We start from the raw sequence: 17225 nt of genomic DNA, 5'->3' as shown, positions 1-17225 counted from the left end.
CTGCTGCTGTTATGTGGTAGTGATGGTTGTGACACTCCTACCAAGCTACTGGACCTAAAATATCAGGAGATACTGCAAGATGGAAGAGGCCATCAAACCACAGCATGACCACAGCCCTGGGAAAGAGCTGTTGGGTCCCCCACTCAAGGCATTTGTCTCCTCTTGGGTCATTTTGGATCCCAAACATTAAACATAATTTTAGCGATATAACCTTTTGTAGCTTTCAAATTCATCATCCTGATGCTGTTCTCTACCTTGAGGAATGTGTGCCTACTTATTAAGTACCAGTTACAATGCCAGCCATTTTGCAATACTTCATATTTAATAAATGTCAGATTTAATAAGGTAAAGGTTAAGAAAAACGTTATATGGGTGAAACCATTGAAGTTCAAGGTTGCCCAAACCAAAGTGATTATTTCATAATTCAAACTGAGATGGAGTTAACTCCAAAGTCTGTCTTTTTCATTGTACCTTGCAGCTTTTTTTTCATGTCCCCTGGTTCAGTCAACCAATGGTGTACAAATTATTTTACAAACAATCATGTATAATATTTTGGATTCTCATTTTTGAGTCGTTTTTTTGGAAAGTTTTTAAAATAAGTTTCATAATTAGGTATACTATTGCAAATGTAATTTGCCACTTTGGAAATTCTACCAGCCAAAACCCACTTAAATGCTTACTGATAGAAATTTTCTTTTCACCAAAAGCACCTGCTATCTAACATAATGACCAATAGCAAGAAGCCACTCAAATACTCAAGGCTGTTCACTGACTAGATTTGTTTTTCTATTCTCAAATTCTTAAATTAATGAAAGCCCTGAGTTTTGTTGAGGGATTACACAAACTCTATAGCTTTAACAATGCCCTACAGGGGTTTTGAAAGGGGAGTTAGAATTTTCTTTCTCTGGCTATCCAGTTATCTGATAGTTATTTTATATAAGGCACTATTGTGGTTTGGCCTTTAAGAATTTTTTATTGTTACAAAATGAATTGTTACTACTACAAATTATTTTCCTGTTAAGTAAGATATTTGCACTACATGTAATTTCTCTACACATTTTGTATTATATTTAGTGATAATACAGCATACCTAAAATGACCTGTTTTTGTGTGTGTACTATTAATTGATATATTTGCTGTGTATTGATACTTGAATTCATTAATGCAGAATTTATGGAAGAAAATAAGATTGATTTTTCTGGACTTTTATTTCTTGCCTCAGTTCTAAGAATTTTGTTTTGAGAAGATAATGCTATTTTAAGTCTAAGAAAATACCTTAAGGTTATTAGATATATTCATGTTTAGCAAACTATTCAGAAATTTATTGAAAAATCAAATCAACTAATTCTTTTGAATTTTGAGTAAAGAATAACATTTATGCACGTTCACAAGGTGAGATACCTGTGTTACTTAATGTGATTTATATTGTGCACATAGTGAAGCTGTGTTTGTAAGTTTTAAGGGTTGCATGTTAGCATGGTGGGAGATATGGAGATTCAAGACCTTGTGCATGTGCTTGTTTTAATTCACCAATGCTATCCCACAGGTATTTGTGAAATAGTTTAGGGATGGCATTCAGTATGTACTGGTGGCTCGTATTTTAGAAATGCAGGCAAGATCTCATTTGTAAATTTCTTGGATTGAAAATATCTTCAAGATAGTGTTCTTAGCTTCTTAGACTGTTTAATGATTCAAATTTTAGAGAACAAAACCTCATGAAGCCACTGGCAATATTATTAAGCTTATTGTTACCTTTATAATCAGTCTTTTTGCATATTGTAGTTGTCCACCCACCTGAATACTAGCCAACTCTGATTTATTTAATTTCCCCCAAAGAATGCTGTCCTACTGCATTGTGACATTTTCACAATGACATATATTGTTTCATACTTAGAAATTTAAGTTAATAATGACATTTCCATTTTGTTTTACAGAGCATCAGGGCATCGGGCCTTATCCTGTTGGAAACAATCCTTTTTGGATCTCTGCTCCTATACTTTCCAGTAAGTAACATCATCATGTTTTTAAAGTAGACATGTATTTTACATTGCATACTGTAAAGCTGCTTTTTACACACATGCACACACACACCCCTGGTGTTACCAGGAAGTGAAAAGAAAGAGCAGAGGTTATTGAAGGAAGTTGTTGATGAGACGAGTCAAACTCTAAAATACTCGAAGAGGTTTATTCTGAACCAAATATGAATGACCATGGCCCATGACACAGCCCTTAGGAGGTCCTGGGAGCATGTGCTCCAGGTGGTTGGGTTGCAGCTTGGTTTTCTACATAGAGACATTAGACTTCAATCAGATTCCTTTGAGAAATATGTTGGCTTGGTCCAGAAAGGAAGGAGAATTTGAAGTGTGGGGGGCTTCCAGGCTGTAGGTGAATTTAAATATTTTCTGGTTGACAAATGGTTGAATTTGTCTAAAGACCTGGGATCAATAGAAAGGAAATGTTCAGATTAAAATAAAAGATTGTGGAGACCAAGGTTGTTTTGAGGTCTCACACTGGCTGCCCTTAGAGACGACAGATGACAGTTGTCTTCTATTGGTCCTTTAAAAGGTGCTAGACACTCAGTTGATATCTTTAACTGACTTTTAAGAGGTGCTAGACACTCACTTAATATATTCAGGATTGGGAGGGCCTGGAAGAAAAACATCTAGCTATGTTAATAGAGATTCGTTACAGATGCAAATTTCCCCCCACAAAGGATGGCTTTGCAGGGTCATTCCAAAATATGGCACAGGAACATGTTTTGGGGTAAAAAATATTTTGATTTTCTTCTTTGTCATGTCATGTTATGCCAGAGTCAGACAGGAAAGTAAGTCATGATATATAGGGTTAAATAAAACCCATCTGATGAAAATTTATTGTTTGTAGGGCATGATTCCACAGACCCCTTAGATAGGAATTTGGGCAAGGTAAATAAAAATCAGAGCTTGGTCGTCAAAGTACACTCCAAGAGAAGAGTGGGCTGGTCTGGCTGGAAATCAGTAGCAAAGCAGGGTGCTTGAAAGAGGAGGAGCCACCAGCTCTGAGAGTTTTGCAGTGCTGCTTTTACTATGTCAGACTGTTTCTTTAAGTTCCTGTCTGTGTCTCAAATCTCTCACTTTGTCTTTGACTAGTTTCTTGCTCTGCCTCAAGTCCCCACACTGTTCTAGCCCCAGGTTTGTAGGAGTCTCCCTTGCTGTCTGTTGATGCACATGTGCTGCCTGTCATTAGATACAAATTCTACCTAACGGCAGCGTTGCTCCTTACCACCATCCCAGGAAGGTCTTATCATGGCTAAATCTGCATTTGTTGCACCTGAGTATCTCTTAGGAATTTCTCCTTTGCCCTCTTTCCCTCTTCTCAGCATGTAGCTAGCTACATTCTGACAGGTTAATTGCAGGATGAGTGATCACTGGGCATCTTAAGGGGTATGTGGGGGAGTTCCTTTCTGCATAGGTAGTTCTTCTCTCTCTGCTCATATCTAGCAGGCATGTTTCGGGTAACCTCTGGGGTGTGAGATTTTTCAGACTTTCCTTTCTCAAGGTCTCCCCCCTCCTGCTATGTCTGGCCATTTGCCTAGTCTAACACAAGGGCTTTACAGATGTTTAAATCCTGGGTTTTACCATTTGAGTGACCTTAGACAAGTTACTTAATGTTCTTAAACCTTGGTTTTCTCTTATAAAATGGTGCTGATTATACTTTGCTTCCCATATTTGTGAGGAAGATTAAGTGCTTCAGTGAGGTAACATATGAAAGGCAAACTTGGTATGTATGCTTAATATATACAAATACATATCACTTTCCTTCTTCCTTCCCCTCTCCCTGAATCAGAACCATCAGACACACCAATTAATGTCGGAAAAATTGAAATGGTTGCACAGTAAAATAAGCATGATGAAATAAATGAATGTATGGTACCCATGGCTTATATAATCATGGTGGACTCTATCATACCAGTAACATGTCTGAAGCCAGAAGATAAGTACTGAGTTTACAAATTCAGCTCAGCCAACTTAAGTTCAGTGGTTATTGTGTGCCAAGCACTATGCTAATTTCTGGCAATACTCAATGAGCAAGACAAACTTGATTTCTCAAGAATCTTACAGAGTAGAGGAAGAGATGAGTTAGTACAAACAATGATAACACAATGTGACAAACACTAAGAGAGCAGAAAGGACAGGATGCTGTGGAGGCACTTAGGAGAGACACCTAATCAAGTTAGGGAATAAAAGATCCCTTGGCAGAGACCTGAAAGGTGTGTGAGTATAAGAGAAGAAAAGGTAGGGCTGCCAGGACACCAGATTCTTTTTGTTTTGTTTTGTTTTTTCTTGCCTCACTCCCTGCTCCATCTCAGCTTGCTTTGTTGAGTCTTCATTTTACCTCCCACCTCTTCATACTTGAATGCCTCAGAAGTGAGTTCTTGTAGCTTTTCTTAATCTGCACTCTCACTTGGTGATCTCATCTAGCCTCAAAGCTTTAAGTACTATTTAAATGCCAATGACTGCCAAATTTATATCTCCAACCCAAACCTTTCTCCTTAGCTCCCAACTCATATTCAGCTGCTGAGGCAACCACTCCATTTGCATGTCCAGCAGAATTCCCTATCATGTGTTCAGCTGAGGCATTGATCTCTCCCTCAGATTCAGCCTTCCAGTTTCCACTGTTGGCAGCTCTATCATTCTAGTTACTCAGGCCAAAAACCTAGGAATCATTCTTGAGACCATTCTTTCCCTCACATCAGAAAACCTTTAAAGACACAGCAAGAATCTAATGATCCCCTGCCACATTCACTGCCACCACCTGGTCTAAACCATGATCCGCCCCTCCTGGATTGTTGCCGTGATCCCTTATCAGCCTCTCTTCTTCCATTCTGGCCCCATAGAGTGTATCTATTTTCAAATATCACCCAGTTTTAACATGAAAGTTAGACTGACCATGTCACTCCTCTTCACAAAACTCCCCAAGGATTCCCATTTTACTTAGAGTAAAAGCCAAAATCTGTCCTGTGGCCTCTAAGGCTTAACTTTTCTATTTATTCTTAAAATGGAAATACATTTAAACATAATCAGTGCTATGATCTGACTGTGTCCTCCAAAATTTATGTGTTAGAAACTTAATCTCCAATGCCATGGTGCTGGGAAGTAGGGTATTCTGGGAGGTGTTTAGAACCTCATGAATGGGCTAATGCCCTTACATGTAAAAGGGCTTGGTGGAGGGAGTTTGGTCCTTTTTGTTCTTCTCCCTTCCACACAGCAAGAAGGCCCTCACCAGAAACCAGATGCTGACACTTTGATCTTGGATTTTTCAGCTTCCAGAACTGTGAGAAATACATTCCTATTCTTTGTAAATTACCCAGCCTCAGGTATTTTGTTATAGCAGCACAAACAGACTAAGACAGTCAGTATTAAAGTTTTTATAAAGTCATCCATATTCTTTAAGTTTTCTAATTTTCTAGCAAAGTGTTATGCATGGTATTAGTAACAGAAGCAATACAGCAGTATAAAGACTATTTATCATTGGTACACTTCCTGTATAAATGTGTCATGCATCTTAACCTTTAATCTTTCCCACAGAACCCTAGGGCAGATATTTAACCAGTCATCAGATCATCTAATAAAGAATGAAATATCTGAAATGACTTCAGTAACCTGTTGAAAAATTTTAATTATCTGAATATCTGTTGTTAACCCTTATCTTTTATTCTTAACCTCTCCTATTTTTAAATCAGTTTTCCATCCAGTAGCCAGAGAGATACACAAATGTCAAATCGAGTTACCTCTGATGACTTCTTTTGACATGTTAGGTCTGCTGCGGTCCTTGCCCACCTCCCCAGCCTCTTCTTAGATTACCTTTCTCCTCGCTTTCTGCTCTCCAACCACCCTGACCTTCTTTCAGTTCTCAAATAAAACATGATATCTTTCATGATAGGCATAATAATGGTCCTCAACAATGTCCACAATCCTAATCCCTGGAAAGTTTGAATATGTTACCTTACTTGGAAAAGGGGACTTTGCTGATAGGATTATTTTAAAGACTTTGAGATAGGGAGATTATCCTGGATTATCTGAGTATGCCTATGGCTCCTAAGAGAAAGAGGGAAGCAGAAGAGAAAGAACCAAATAGATGGCATAGTGAAAAAGATTGACTGGCATTGATCATTTTGAAGATAGGTGAGGGAGGTTGCAAGCTGAAGAATGCAGGCAGCCTCTAGATGCTGGAAAAGGCAAGTAAACAGGTTCTTCCCCTAGACCCTCTACAAGGAAGGCAGCTCTGCCAACACCTTGATTGTAGTTCCTTAAGACTCATTTTGGGTATAGGAGCTCCAAAACTATAAGTCCATGTTGTTTAAAGCTGCTAAGTTTTATGACACTATGTTACAGCAGCTATGGGACGCTAATACACCTCCTGTCATAGGACCTCTTCACGTACCTTCTTTTGTTTGTTTTGAAAAATCTTCCTCTTTTTCTTTTCCTTACTCCTACCCTACCATCCTTTAGGCTCATTACCAGATAGTCATTTTCTAGATTTCTCCATCAGTATCACTTTTTCAGGAATGCTTTCTTTGACCCCTAATTGCAGTCAAATTCCTTGCAATAACTTCTCTTGGAATACTGCTGTTTTTCTTGACAACACCTATTTCAGTTTGTAATTACACACTCAAAATCTGATTATTTGATAATGTCATTCTCTTGCACAGATATTAAATTATGTGACAGTAGGGCACGTTTCTGTTTTGCTCAGCATCGTATCTGCAGCACTCAGCCCAGTGCCTGTCACCATAGTAGAAGCACAGTAAATATGCACAGAATGAGCAAATAAGCTATACTTAGATGAACTTAGAAATGGACCCTAAACTAGTGCCTACTGTCCTGTTGAAGTACCCTCCAAAGTCTGCTTGATTGTAGAAGACTAAGAATGCTGACCCTTATTTATATTTATTTAGCACCTGCAGTTGGGCAATGAAAACACTTTCTAGCGTTATTTTGGGGGACTTAGCAGAAGTTCAGTTCATCTTGGCTTCTAATATTCGTGTTTATTCAAAACAAGTGGTTGTATTAATAAGCACAGTCCTATAATCTGCAGAATTTTAAAGCTTCTTAAATAGAAACCCTCTAGAAAAGTATGACATTTGAAAGGATAACAAGTGTCAGGTTGCTAAATGCTAAAAGCAGTTACCAGGGGACCCTTTCCTTGACTGATATTCAATTTTAAAAGACATGTGATAGACCTGTACTTATGGTGATAACAGATACAGAGAACTGACAGATTAAAAGAAAGATAAAGACTGTACTTTGTGATTATTCTAATACGCTTGTAAGGGAAAAACCAAAAAAGGGGGCTTAGCAAATAAATTCTACCCAACAAAAACATGAGGATACCTCATCCTATTGACGTCATGATTAACTAGCTATTTTATCTTTCAGAACATAGTTCTTTTCGTAATGGCTCAAGATAATAACTTGTAGCTCCCAAGTGCACATTCTGTACCTTGGTTTTAATTTAGGGCTCATGCTCTGAAGATAGAAAGGACCACATTATTTAACAAAGATTTAGATGTAGCATGAGATACCAGGGAAAAGGAGATTAAAGGCAAAGAATAACCTGGTGTTGGACTGGACTCACTGGCTTCCTTGGGTTTTTCAGGAAAAAAAAAAAAAAGATAACTTTCACCTAGGATTTTGCTATAAGGAAGACATGTATTAAGTGGTTAAGGTGACTAAGTAAACCAAATATAGCCAAAAAGTCTAATAATTTGGCGGTATAAATGTGACAAATATCTTTCTTATTTGTTAAATACCTTACCTACTTTCTGTATTCTTGGTGTGGACTGTACTAGAATGGTTCATGAAAGTTCTACTGGGAGGTTACCATTTTTTTAAAGGCATACTTGAATAAAATAGAATTGTTTTTAGGGCTAGCTAACTCCATGGAAGTAGGCTTTGTGGGTATTCACTGTTCTACTGAGTTACGCAATGAGCCTTTTCTTTTTATGCTGCATATTGTTGTTCAGATTTGCAAGAATTAAGGTTATTTTTGCCTTTTCTAAGCAATCTTAGACTACAGACGATTTCATAACAATGCTTATATTGGAAAGTCCAAATTAGAGATTATCATCATTGTGCAGATGAGGACAAACCAAAATCTGACTAAATTTAGCATTGTTATATTGGGTAGCAGAGAGCTGAAGCATTCAAACATTTTCTTACAGATTCTCAGAAGAGATGCATGATTTGAAGTCCATACATTTGTGAACAAATGATCAGTAATCACCTAACAACTTTTGTATAATTTATAAAAGAAAAACGAATTTTAAGAAAAAACTAAAGTGTATTTTTTGTTAAGTTACATTTAAAAAGACATGTCATAGACTAATAAAGCCCATTCTTTAGTTTGTTTTGCCTTGACTAAACCATCAGTTTCATTTAATAAGGGTTTCATTTTTCTTTCCCCTCTAACTTTGCTTACTTCATTTGGTTGGTGGATGTGTCTTCCTATAAAGGACACCAATGCATATGTAAATAACACTTGTGTTCAGGTTGTTCTTCCCTACCCCAGTCTTATAAGAAGAACTGCAAAGTATTAGAACTAGAAGGGACACCGGATACAACTCAGTCTTTCTCCAACCTCTTTATTTTACAAATGCAAGGAGAGGCTGAGAGACACTATGATTCAGATTCATCCACTTTTTTTCAGCTAAGTAATGAGAAAGCCAAGAATTAAATCCATTCTCTTAACTTCTGATCTGTTGTTCTATTCACTGCATGGCAGTACTTCTCACAGAGGATATGAATGTAATATTCAAATGACATCAAACAGGAGGCTGGGAGGCTCATGTTGTACCCATTCGCCAGTCACCCTAACTCATTAGGAAACAAAAGCCCCAGAGGATGACGGAAACCCAGAATCAATTTATAATGGCTCAGGGTTTGGTTCTAAGACTCAGTGTAAAGTCCTGATCAGCTTGGATGACTATGTTAGTGAGCCATCTGAAGTTTCTGATATCTTTCCTATAAAAATGGCAATTTTATGTTCAAACCTAACATCAGGTTGGTTTTAGTGGCATAGAGCCTATATCAGGTAAGAGATTTGTTTTTCAATGATCACCCCAAAACCTAAAACTAAAACTTACACTTAAATTTTTCCAATACGGAAAAAAAACCATCCAGAGCACAGGTATTGCCCAGAAGTGGAAGAAAAACAAGTACAGCTTAAAGGAAGGGGGTAAAAGAGAAAGTTGAAAGTGGATGAACCTGGAAACCATCATTCTCAGCAAACTGACAGAAGAGCAGAAGATCAAACACCGCATGTTCTCACTCATAGGCAGGTGTTGAACAATGAGAACACATGGACACAGGGAGGGGAGCACTACACATTGGGGTCAGTTGGGGGGAAATGGGGGGGGTGGGGAGTTGGGGACAGATAGCAAGGGGAGAGATGCCAGATGTAGGTGATGGGGAAGAAGGCAGCAAATCACACTGCCACGTATGTACCTATGCAACAATCTTGCATGTTCTTCCCATGTACCCCAAAACCTAAAATGCAATAAAATAAATGGAAAAAAAAAAGAAAGTGGAGAGGGAGAATAAGACCATGAGAATATAGGTAAAGCAGCCAAGTTTTAATCCATTACTGTTACTGTTTATTTTGATTGCTAAAATTATTTTAGATTTGGCCAGCGAGAACCCATTTAGGCTGGCTCCTGTACCCTTTTAATGTGACCCCATTGTTCTTTGAACACTTTCCTATGTTCTAGTGCAACAGAATGTTCCAAGCTCATTTTATACTTCACTCACCCAGCCCTGCAATAAGCCTTTTCTCCAAAGAGCCCTGGTTCTTTTCAGGGAAAAAGGGTAGCAATTCGCTTCTGTGACAGATTGACTTCCATGGCAAACAGACAGCAGAAAGTTCCCCCAACTTTACAAGTAGACTATTGTTTTTAAGCCGATCTATAGAATGCATCTCACTTGGTGTCCTTTAGAGCTATTTGGATTGATACCAGAGAAAAAGAAATTGGAAAGAAAGTTAAATACTTACGAACATAACATTACTATTGGGAAAACGATAGTATGGGGTTAGTGGTTTTTGCTAATGTAGCTCAGAAAGTATGGTAATAGTAGACTCTTAATCCCCAAACTGCTGGAGGATTTCAGTAATACTGGCTCATAGAGAAAGCAAAAGACATCAGAGATCTGGACTTTCCAGGAAGCTTGAAGAATGAGATGCCTAGACACTTGGTTCTCTTCTATAGTATAGGTTAGAGAAATAGACAAAACAGCCATAGATGGCCCGAAGCTCTGTGTTTTTCTGTTTATTCACTCGGCTTGTCTCCTCTATTGTACTCAACCTACCAGAGAGAAGTCTGATCATTGACAGGAGTGGCTGTCAATATGTAAAGGCATGGAGTCTGCCCAGTGTGCATATTCTAGGATATTTGGTTAGCCTTACTCCAATCAGTGATATATGAGGAATTGACCAATAATCTTCCTTTAATTGAAAGAGTTTTAATAAACTTAGCCTTCAAAAATTAAGAGTTGGAATCTTGGCTTTAGTTTGTCAGTGAAAAGCAACAGGTTATCATCTTTGCTACAATAAACACAAATCAGAAAATGCCTCTTGAAAATACCTTGTTACTTCAGTGAAATATAATAATCTCTCATTTACAAAGTAGAACAAAATTGAAGAACACAACAAAAAAGGTAAAAGATCAACCAAAGTCATTATCATCCAGAAATAGTCATTGTGTACATTTAATTATAGGTACAGGTATATACGGAAATAGAAATAGATGAAATACATAGTATGTATGTGTGTGTGCACACGTGTGTGTGTGTATAGACAGAAAAAAAGAAAAGAATTGATGGATGGTGGATTAATCTGTGAAATTTTATAAAGATACTAATTGTAATCTTTATTTTAACAAAACTCAGATGTTACTGATTTTTAGATTAATATATTTTACAATAACCATTATTCTAAAAGATCTTTCTAAAGTTAAAAAATTGTAATAAATGTAAAAGGTTATTTTTTATTTAGCTATATGTTTCAACTTTAGGTAGTATCGCTTGACTCCAGCTGTGACAGCTAGTTCCTTTTGTTCTTTTTGTATCTAGTAGTTGAATATTACTGGGTCTTGAAGATAGCCTGATTTCTTTCTCCTGTAGATGACCTGATGTTTCTTTCAGATGCCAATAAAAGTCATTTTTTAGTCAGGCTAGAGTGCAATGGTGTGATCTCAGCTCACTGAAACCTCCACCTCCCGGGTTCCAATGATTCTCCTGCCTTAGCCTCCAAAGTAGCTGAGATTATAGGTACCTGCCACCTCACTCAGCTAGTTTTTGTATCTTTAATAGAGACAAGGTTTCACCATGTTGGCCAGGCTGGTCTCGAACTCCTGACCTCAATTGATCCACCCACCTTGGCCTCTCATAGTGCTGGGATTACAGGTATGAGCCACTGCGCCCGGGCTGAATTTTTCTTTACCATTTTATTTGAATCATGATACTCCCTTTCTATATATAGATTTAAGACTTATTTCTAGATGTTTTAACATTTTATCTTTAATTTTTTTCTATTTCTCCTCTTGTTCATCATACATAAGTTTTCAGTACATCACATTTTCTTTTCCTTCTGTATCTCTAATCTTTCTAGTGATTTGTATATTTTTGCCCTTTTCCATTTTATTTTGTGTGGTTTCCTCAAGTCTTTGTTACATGACTTTTACAGCATTTCAGTTATGTTTATCCTGCATGAGTTGATTCTGATATTTCTGTGACCTCTTGAATGTTTTTGTTTTATTTTCATTTTTCTCCTCTACACCCCTGCTTTCTTGGAGCCATTTTATCTTTCTTTGTTTTTCTCTCTTCTTTACTTAGAGTATATTTTTCTTTGAGTTTATTTGTCAGAAGGAACATATTTTTTATAATTTCTTTGAGGTCATGAGAATTACTTACTTGAACCTTTATCTGTTGGATTTGGTAATGTCCCTTTTGTTGAACATTCCTTATCTGCACCCTTCCCACCAATATTTAGACACAGAGTCTGCCATGGTTCTTCTCTGATTTTTATTCACTTTTATTATAATCATTCTTTTTCATTATGGTAAAATATACATAAAACTTACCACTTTAACTATTTTAAATGCACAATTCGGTGGCTTTAAATACATTCACAGTGTTGTGCAACCATCACTGTTACCTCTTTCCAACACTTTTTCATCATCTCAAACTAAAACTCTGTATTCATTAAATAATAACTTCCCACTCCCTTTTCCCTCAGCCTTCAAACCTGTGTTATACTTTATTTCTATGAAATTGCCTTTTCTAGGCCCCTCACATGATTGGAATCACACAACATTTATTCTTTTGTTCCTGGCTTATTTCATTTGCCATAATGTTTTCAACCTTTATCTATATTGTAGCATGTATCCAAATTTAATTCCTTTATATGGCTTAATTATATTTCATTATATGTATATACCACATTTTGTTTACTATTCATCTGTTGATGGACACTTAGGTGGTTTTCACCTTTTGGCTATTGTGAATAATGCTTGTTGTATTTCCCTCTATACACAGAGTGGTCATGAACTCTACCGCAGCCCTGATGGGGCCTTTGGGGTTGTTATGGATGTTTACCATGTGCCTATCAGAAGATACTCTTTTATCCTGGTAGACAGTTTGCTGCCTGAGTTTCCAGCCTGTGACCAGGTGTCCCTTTCTTCAGGTATTAATACTGAAAGACACTTTCATGGCTCCTGTCTGAGTTTATTTCTGCCAAGATAACCACTCTCCGGAAGAACCTTGATTGGGAGAAAAATTGGACTCAATTGTGTCAGTCAGTCACACAGGAGGCAACACAACAAAATCAGTAACAGAAGCAGTTTATTACTTACAGGTTCATGAATGATGAGGGGTGGTACCAGGAAGAGCTGAGGGAAGGGTCACAGGGACGATGAGCTCAACCAGCAGGTGGGGAGCCAGACCGAGACAGACCTATGGACTGAGACCTTTAGTGGGGTACAGAGCGTCACCCAAGCAGATTTCCTGCTGGGAGTTCTAGTGGTGAGATGAGAGAAAGCAGGCATGCATTCCACAGTGTCATGGTGTGGCCGCTGCACGCCAAGCTGCAGTTTCTGCATTTATGCAGATTATGGGGGTCCGTGGGATGAGTCAAATAGAGTTAAGTATATGTCCCAAGGAGGTGATCATTAGGAGGTGATGTGTAAACCAGATCTCTGGACTGACCACCTTAAGGAACTAGGAGAGGGCAGGGAGCTAGAAATTGTGTCAAGGCTGGCTGGGCCCTGTTCCGTGTATGAGAAAGTTAAACCTATAATCAAAATGCATGCTGAGGCAACATCAAATTATCGGAATTTACTGCATGGTGCTATGAACATTAGTGTACACATATCTGTTTGAGTCCCTGATTTCAATTTTTTGGGTCTATGCCTAGAAGTGGAATTGCTGCATCATATGGTAAATCTATGTTTAACTTTTTGAGAAATCGCCAAACTCTGTTCCAAAGTAGCTGCACCATTTTACATTCCCACCAGCAACACAGAGTGTTTCAGCTTCTCCACATCCACACCAAGACTTGTCATTTTCCATTTTATATTTTTATAGTAGCCATCCACATGAGTGTGAGTTGATAGCTCATTGTGGTTTTGATTTTCTATTTTTGATTTTTCAATGAGGCTGGTTTTCAGGGTATCTGTTTTATACATAGTCATGTAGAGAACTGGGCAGAGGGGAACAGATTGAGGCTACTCCATCATTTTGAAATCACATGAAGCCTCAGTTTCTCAGGCTGTGTTATACTCTGGTGCTTTGCCTTCCTCTTCCACCATGCCTTAGCTCTGGCTATCTGCTTTAGCTAGTGTGCCACACAGGTACACCAACAAATGTGACATGTTTTTAAATCTCCCACCAATCTGGGATGATGTTGTCTCTACCAGAAAATTCCCTAGTTCTGCTTTGGCCTTCGATGCCCAAAAATTCAGTCCTTTTTTTAGGAGACAGGGTCTCACTCTGTTGCCCAGGCTGGAGTACAGTGGCATGGTCATACCTCACTGAACCCTCAGATATCTGGGCTTAAGCGATCCTCCCACCCAGACTGTTAAGAAGCTGGGACTACAGGTGTATGCCACCACACCTGGCTACTTCTTAAATTTTTATGGTAGTGGGGTCTCGTTATATTGCCCAGGCTGGTCTTGAACTCCTGGCCTTAAGTAATCCTCCCATCTTTGCCTCCCAAAAAACTGAGATTACAGGCATGAGCCATCATGCCTGGCTTAAAATTTAATTCTCTAATGAACAGATTGTGGTTTCAGAACTGGAACAAGGCTTCCTGCTGAACTCTGAAGTAGGCATGTAAGAATTCTGCCTCCCTTCCTTTTGGTACAGCTATAACTCAGTTCTTGGGTCTTTTCTCTTTTTTCTTATGATCTCATCCGTTCTCATAGCTTAATATACTCTGTGTGTCAACACCACCCAAATATATATCTCCAGCTCAAGCCTCTTTTTTGAATTCCAGACTTGTACGTGTGTGTACCTACATGGAGTCTGATAGACATTGCAGTTAATCCATCTGAAACTTAACTTCTAATCCCACCACCACCTGCTCTTTAAGCAGGTTGCCCAATTCCAGCTGCTAACAATTCAATTTTTCCTGTTTCTCAGGACAGACATCTTGGAGTCATCTTGATTTCCTTCTGTCTCTCATGTCACATATCCAACTCATCAAGAAGTCCTCTGGGCTCAACCTTCAAAACATATTAATAACTTAACCATTTCGTATTACTTTCACTGTTTTCACTCTGGTCTGAGTCACCACCATTGAGTATTAGGTTATTAAAACAACCCTTTAACTAGCCTTCCTGTTCTCCACTCTTGGCCTGTTATAGTCTATTTTCATCAGAGCAGCAAGAAATCATTTTTTAAACCTAAGTCAGGTAGTATTACCCCTGCTCAAAACCCTGCAGTATCTTCCTATTACATTCAGAATGAAACTTCATGATCTGCTCCTGCATCTCTTCACCCTGGTCATCTTTTCCGGTAATACTAGGCTCTTCCTTGTTTTCAAACAGACCAGGCACGCTCCCACCTTAAAGCCCTGGAACTGACCACTGCTTTCATCTGGAACTTGCTTCCTCACCTCCTTCACGTCTTTGGTAAATGATGAAGCTCACCCCGAATGCCTTACTTTACATCGCAGCCTGTCCCTCTCCTCACAGAATTTCTGATCTCTCTCATCCTGCTCTTTTTGTGTACAATTGATTATTTTTTACATGCTGTGTTATTTTACCACCTTTATTTCTTAAACATACTTATTTTTTGTTTTTTATTTTCTATTCTCCCCACCTCATATGAAAATTTAAATTCTCGAGACAAAAATGTAAATCCACTGCTGTTTTTCAGCATCTGGCACAGTGCCTGATGCATACTGGATGCTTAAAAAATATTTGTTAAATAATGAACATTTTCCAGACATTCTTCATAGATTAACACATGGAGTGTGGCTCTTCTCTTGTATTATTAGTAACAAATTCTTGTATGTTTTAAAATTTCTTTTTGATGTTTAAAGCTATAATCAGTTTTTTTTTCTAATTGTAAATCTTTCCAGACCAGGACCACGTCTCTGCATCTATTTCCATCACGGCACTTAAAAAGTTTGTTGAATTTCAACAATAATTTTAACTAAAGCAATTATACACATGGAGCACACAGAATATAAATGTATAACTCGGCATCTCTGTTTTTATCTTTGTGTCTCTCTTTCTAAATCTTTAGCTCTAATTTCCCTACGAGGTAATAGAGAAGACCAATAATAAAGAGACTGGAATTCTATCCTCCAACATTCTACGTGATCTGGCTGTTCTTAACTTCTCCCAACTAACACCCTGCTCCCCTGTGCCCTGCTCACTCTGCCACAGGAATTCTGTTCTGCTTGCTCTTCCTTGAACATGCCTGGCATACACACACGTCTGCTTCCTCTTCCTAGAGCACTCTTAGCCCACGTATCTCCATGGCTCACAGCCTCATCTTCTTTAAATCTTTGCTTGAATGTCACTTCTCAGTGAAAGGAAGTTAAGGAACTCATTATTTTAGAATAAGCAAGGAAAGGTTAACTAAAAATTGTAACATTAAAATGAGAATAAACTACCACCATTGCAGAGAATTTCCAATCAGACCAAATGGAAACAGATTCAGTGGTGATGTGGAGGCAGAAGTGACTCAATTTGGCAGTAGACTAAGAACATCATCAGTGATCCTGAGATTGCCTTCATGGGAACAAATGAGACGCTGGCTCCAGCATCATAGAAAACTTGACAGTAAGACAGTTTGAGTCAAAATATAAGAAATTGTGTCTCTGCAGCAATGCCATAGCTGGAGTTTTAGCTGTGTAGAAAAAAAATCCTGAAAAGGGTAATGTATCCATCCATTTCTAATTTTCCTGCTATAGTTAATGTCTTTGCTCATGGGCAAAACATGGCAGGGGCTCTATCTGTCTCTCTTCCAGTAGCTACTGTTTCTTCCTTGAATACAAAAATGCTTCTCAAATTTTCCTGTGCAGGTTGAGGACACATAAGTATTCATTTCTAGAGTCTGATAAGCAATTTTTCAGTTAATTAAAATGCAAACAAATTTAGCTTTAGATATTATGTATTATATGCAAATGTGATTTTAGAGAATTTTAGCAGTCTCTAGAAAACATTGTCAGAATTGTCAGACATCTATATTAGCAGACGACCAATACTGTGATGTCCGAGTTTATGTCTGTGGTCTTCTAGGTGAATGATTTGACATAAGAAGGTACAAACACCTAGAGATGTTTGAAAAACAAGAAAATAGCTACAGTCAGAAACAAATAGTTGTTAGAGTTCAACAGTGTGTCCTGAGAAATAGTTTATCTTCAAAGATAATGGAAAACAAATTCTAAGGGCTTAGAAATACATTTCAAATGGTTGCAAATATTTTTTTAAAGGACAAGTAGATGACATTTTTGACATTTTGACAAATCATACTGTAAGTGTCACGGGCTACGTAATGTCTCTAAAGAGTCACAATTCAATAAAGTAGATATATTATTTAAAGAAAATAGCAAAAGGGGCCGGGCGCAGTGGCTCACGCCTGTAATCCCAGCACTTTGGGAGGCCGAGGCGGGTGGATCACGAGGTCAAGAGATCGAGACCATCCTGGTCAACATGGTGAAACCCCGTCTCTACTAAAAAT

General features: G+C 38.0%; 1 protein-coding gene across 1 annotated transcript in view; it reads left to right on the top strand.

Moving 5' to 3' along the window:
* The window catches only part of GPR158 (G protein-coupled receptor 158), a 403189-nt gene that overhangs the window by 272525 nt on the left and 113439 nt on the right, over window positions 1–17225 (top strand). Inside the window, exon 5 of the mRNA XM_017535520.2 lies at window positions 1935–2003. Within this exon, the coding sequence (XP_017391009.1) occupies window positions 1935–2003 (69 nt within the window). The remainder of the gene's footprint in view (window positions 1–1934; window positions 2004–17225) is intronic.

This window comes from Cebus imitator, unplaced genomic scaffold (genome assembly GCF_001604975.1).
Source record: "Cebus imitator isolate Cc_AM_T3 unplaced genomic scaffold, Cebus_imitator-1.0 Scaffold92, whole genome shotgun sequence".
Taxonomy (NCBI): Eukaryota; Metazoa; Chordata; class Mammalia; order Primates; family Cebidae; genus Cebus; species Cebus imitator.
This window is presented reverse-complemented; position numbering and strand designations above follow the sequence as displayed.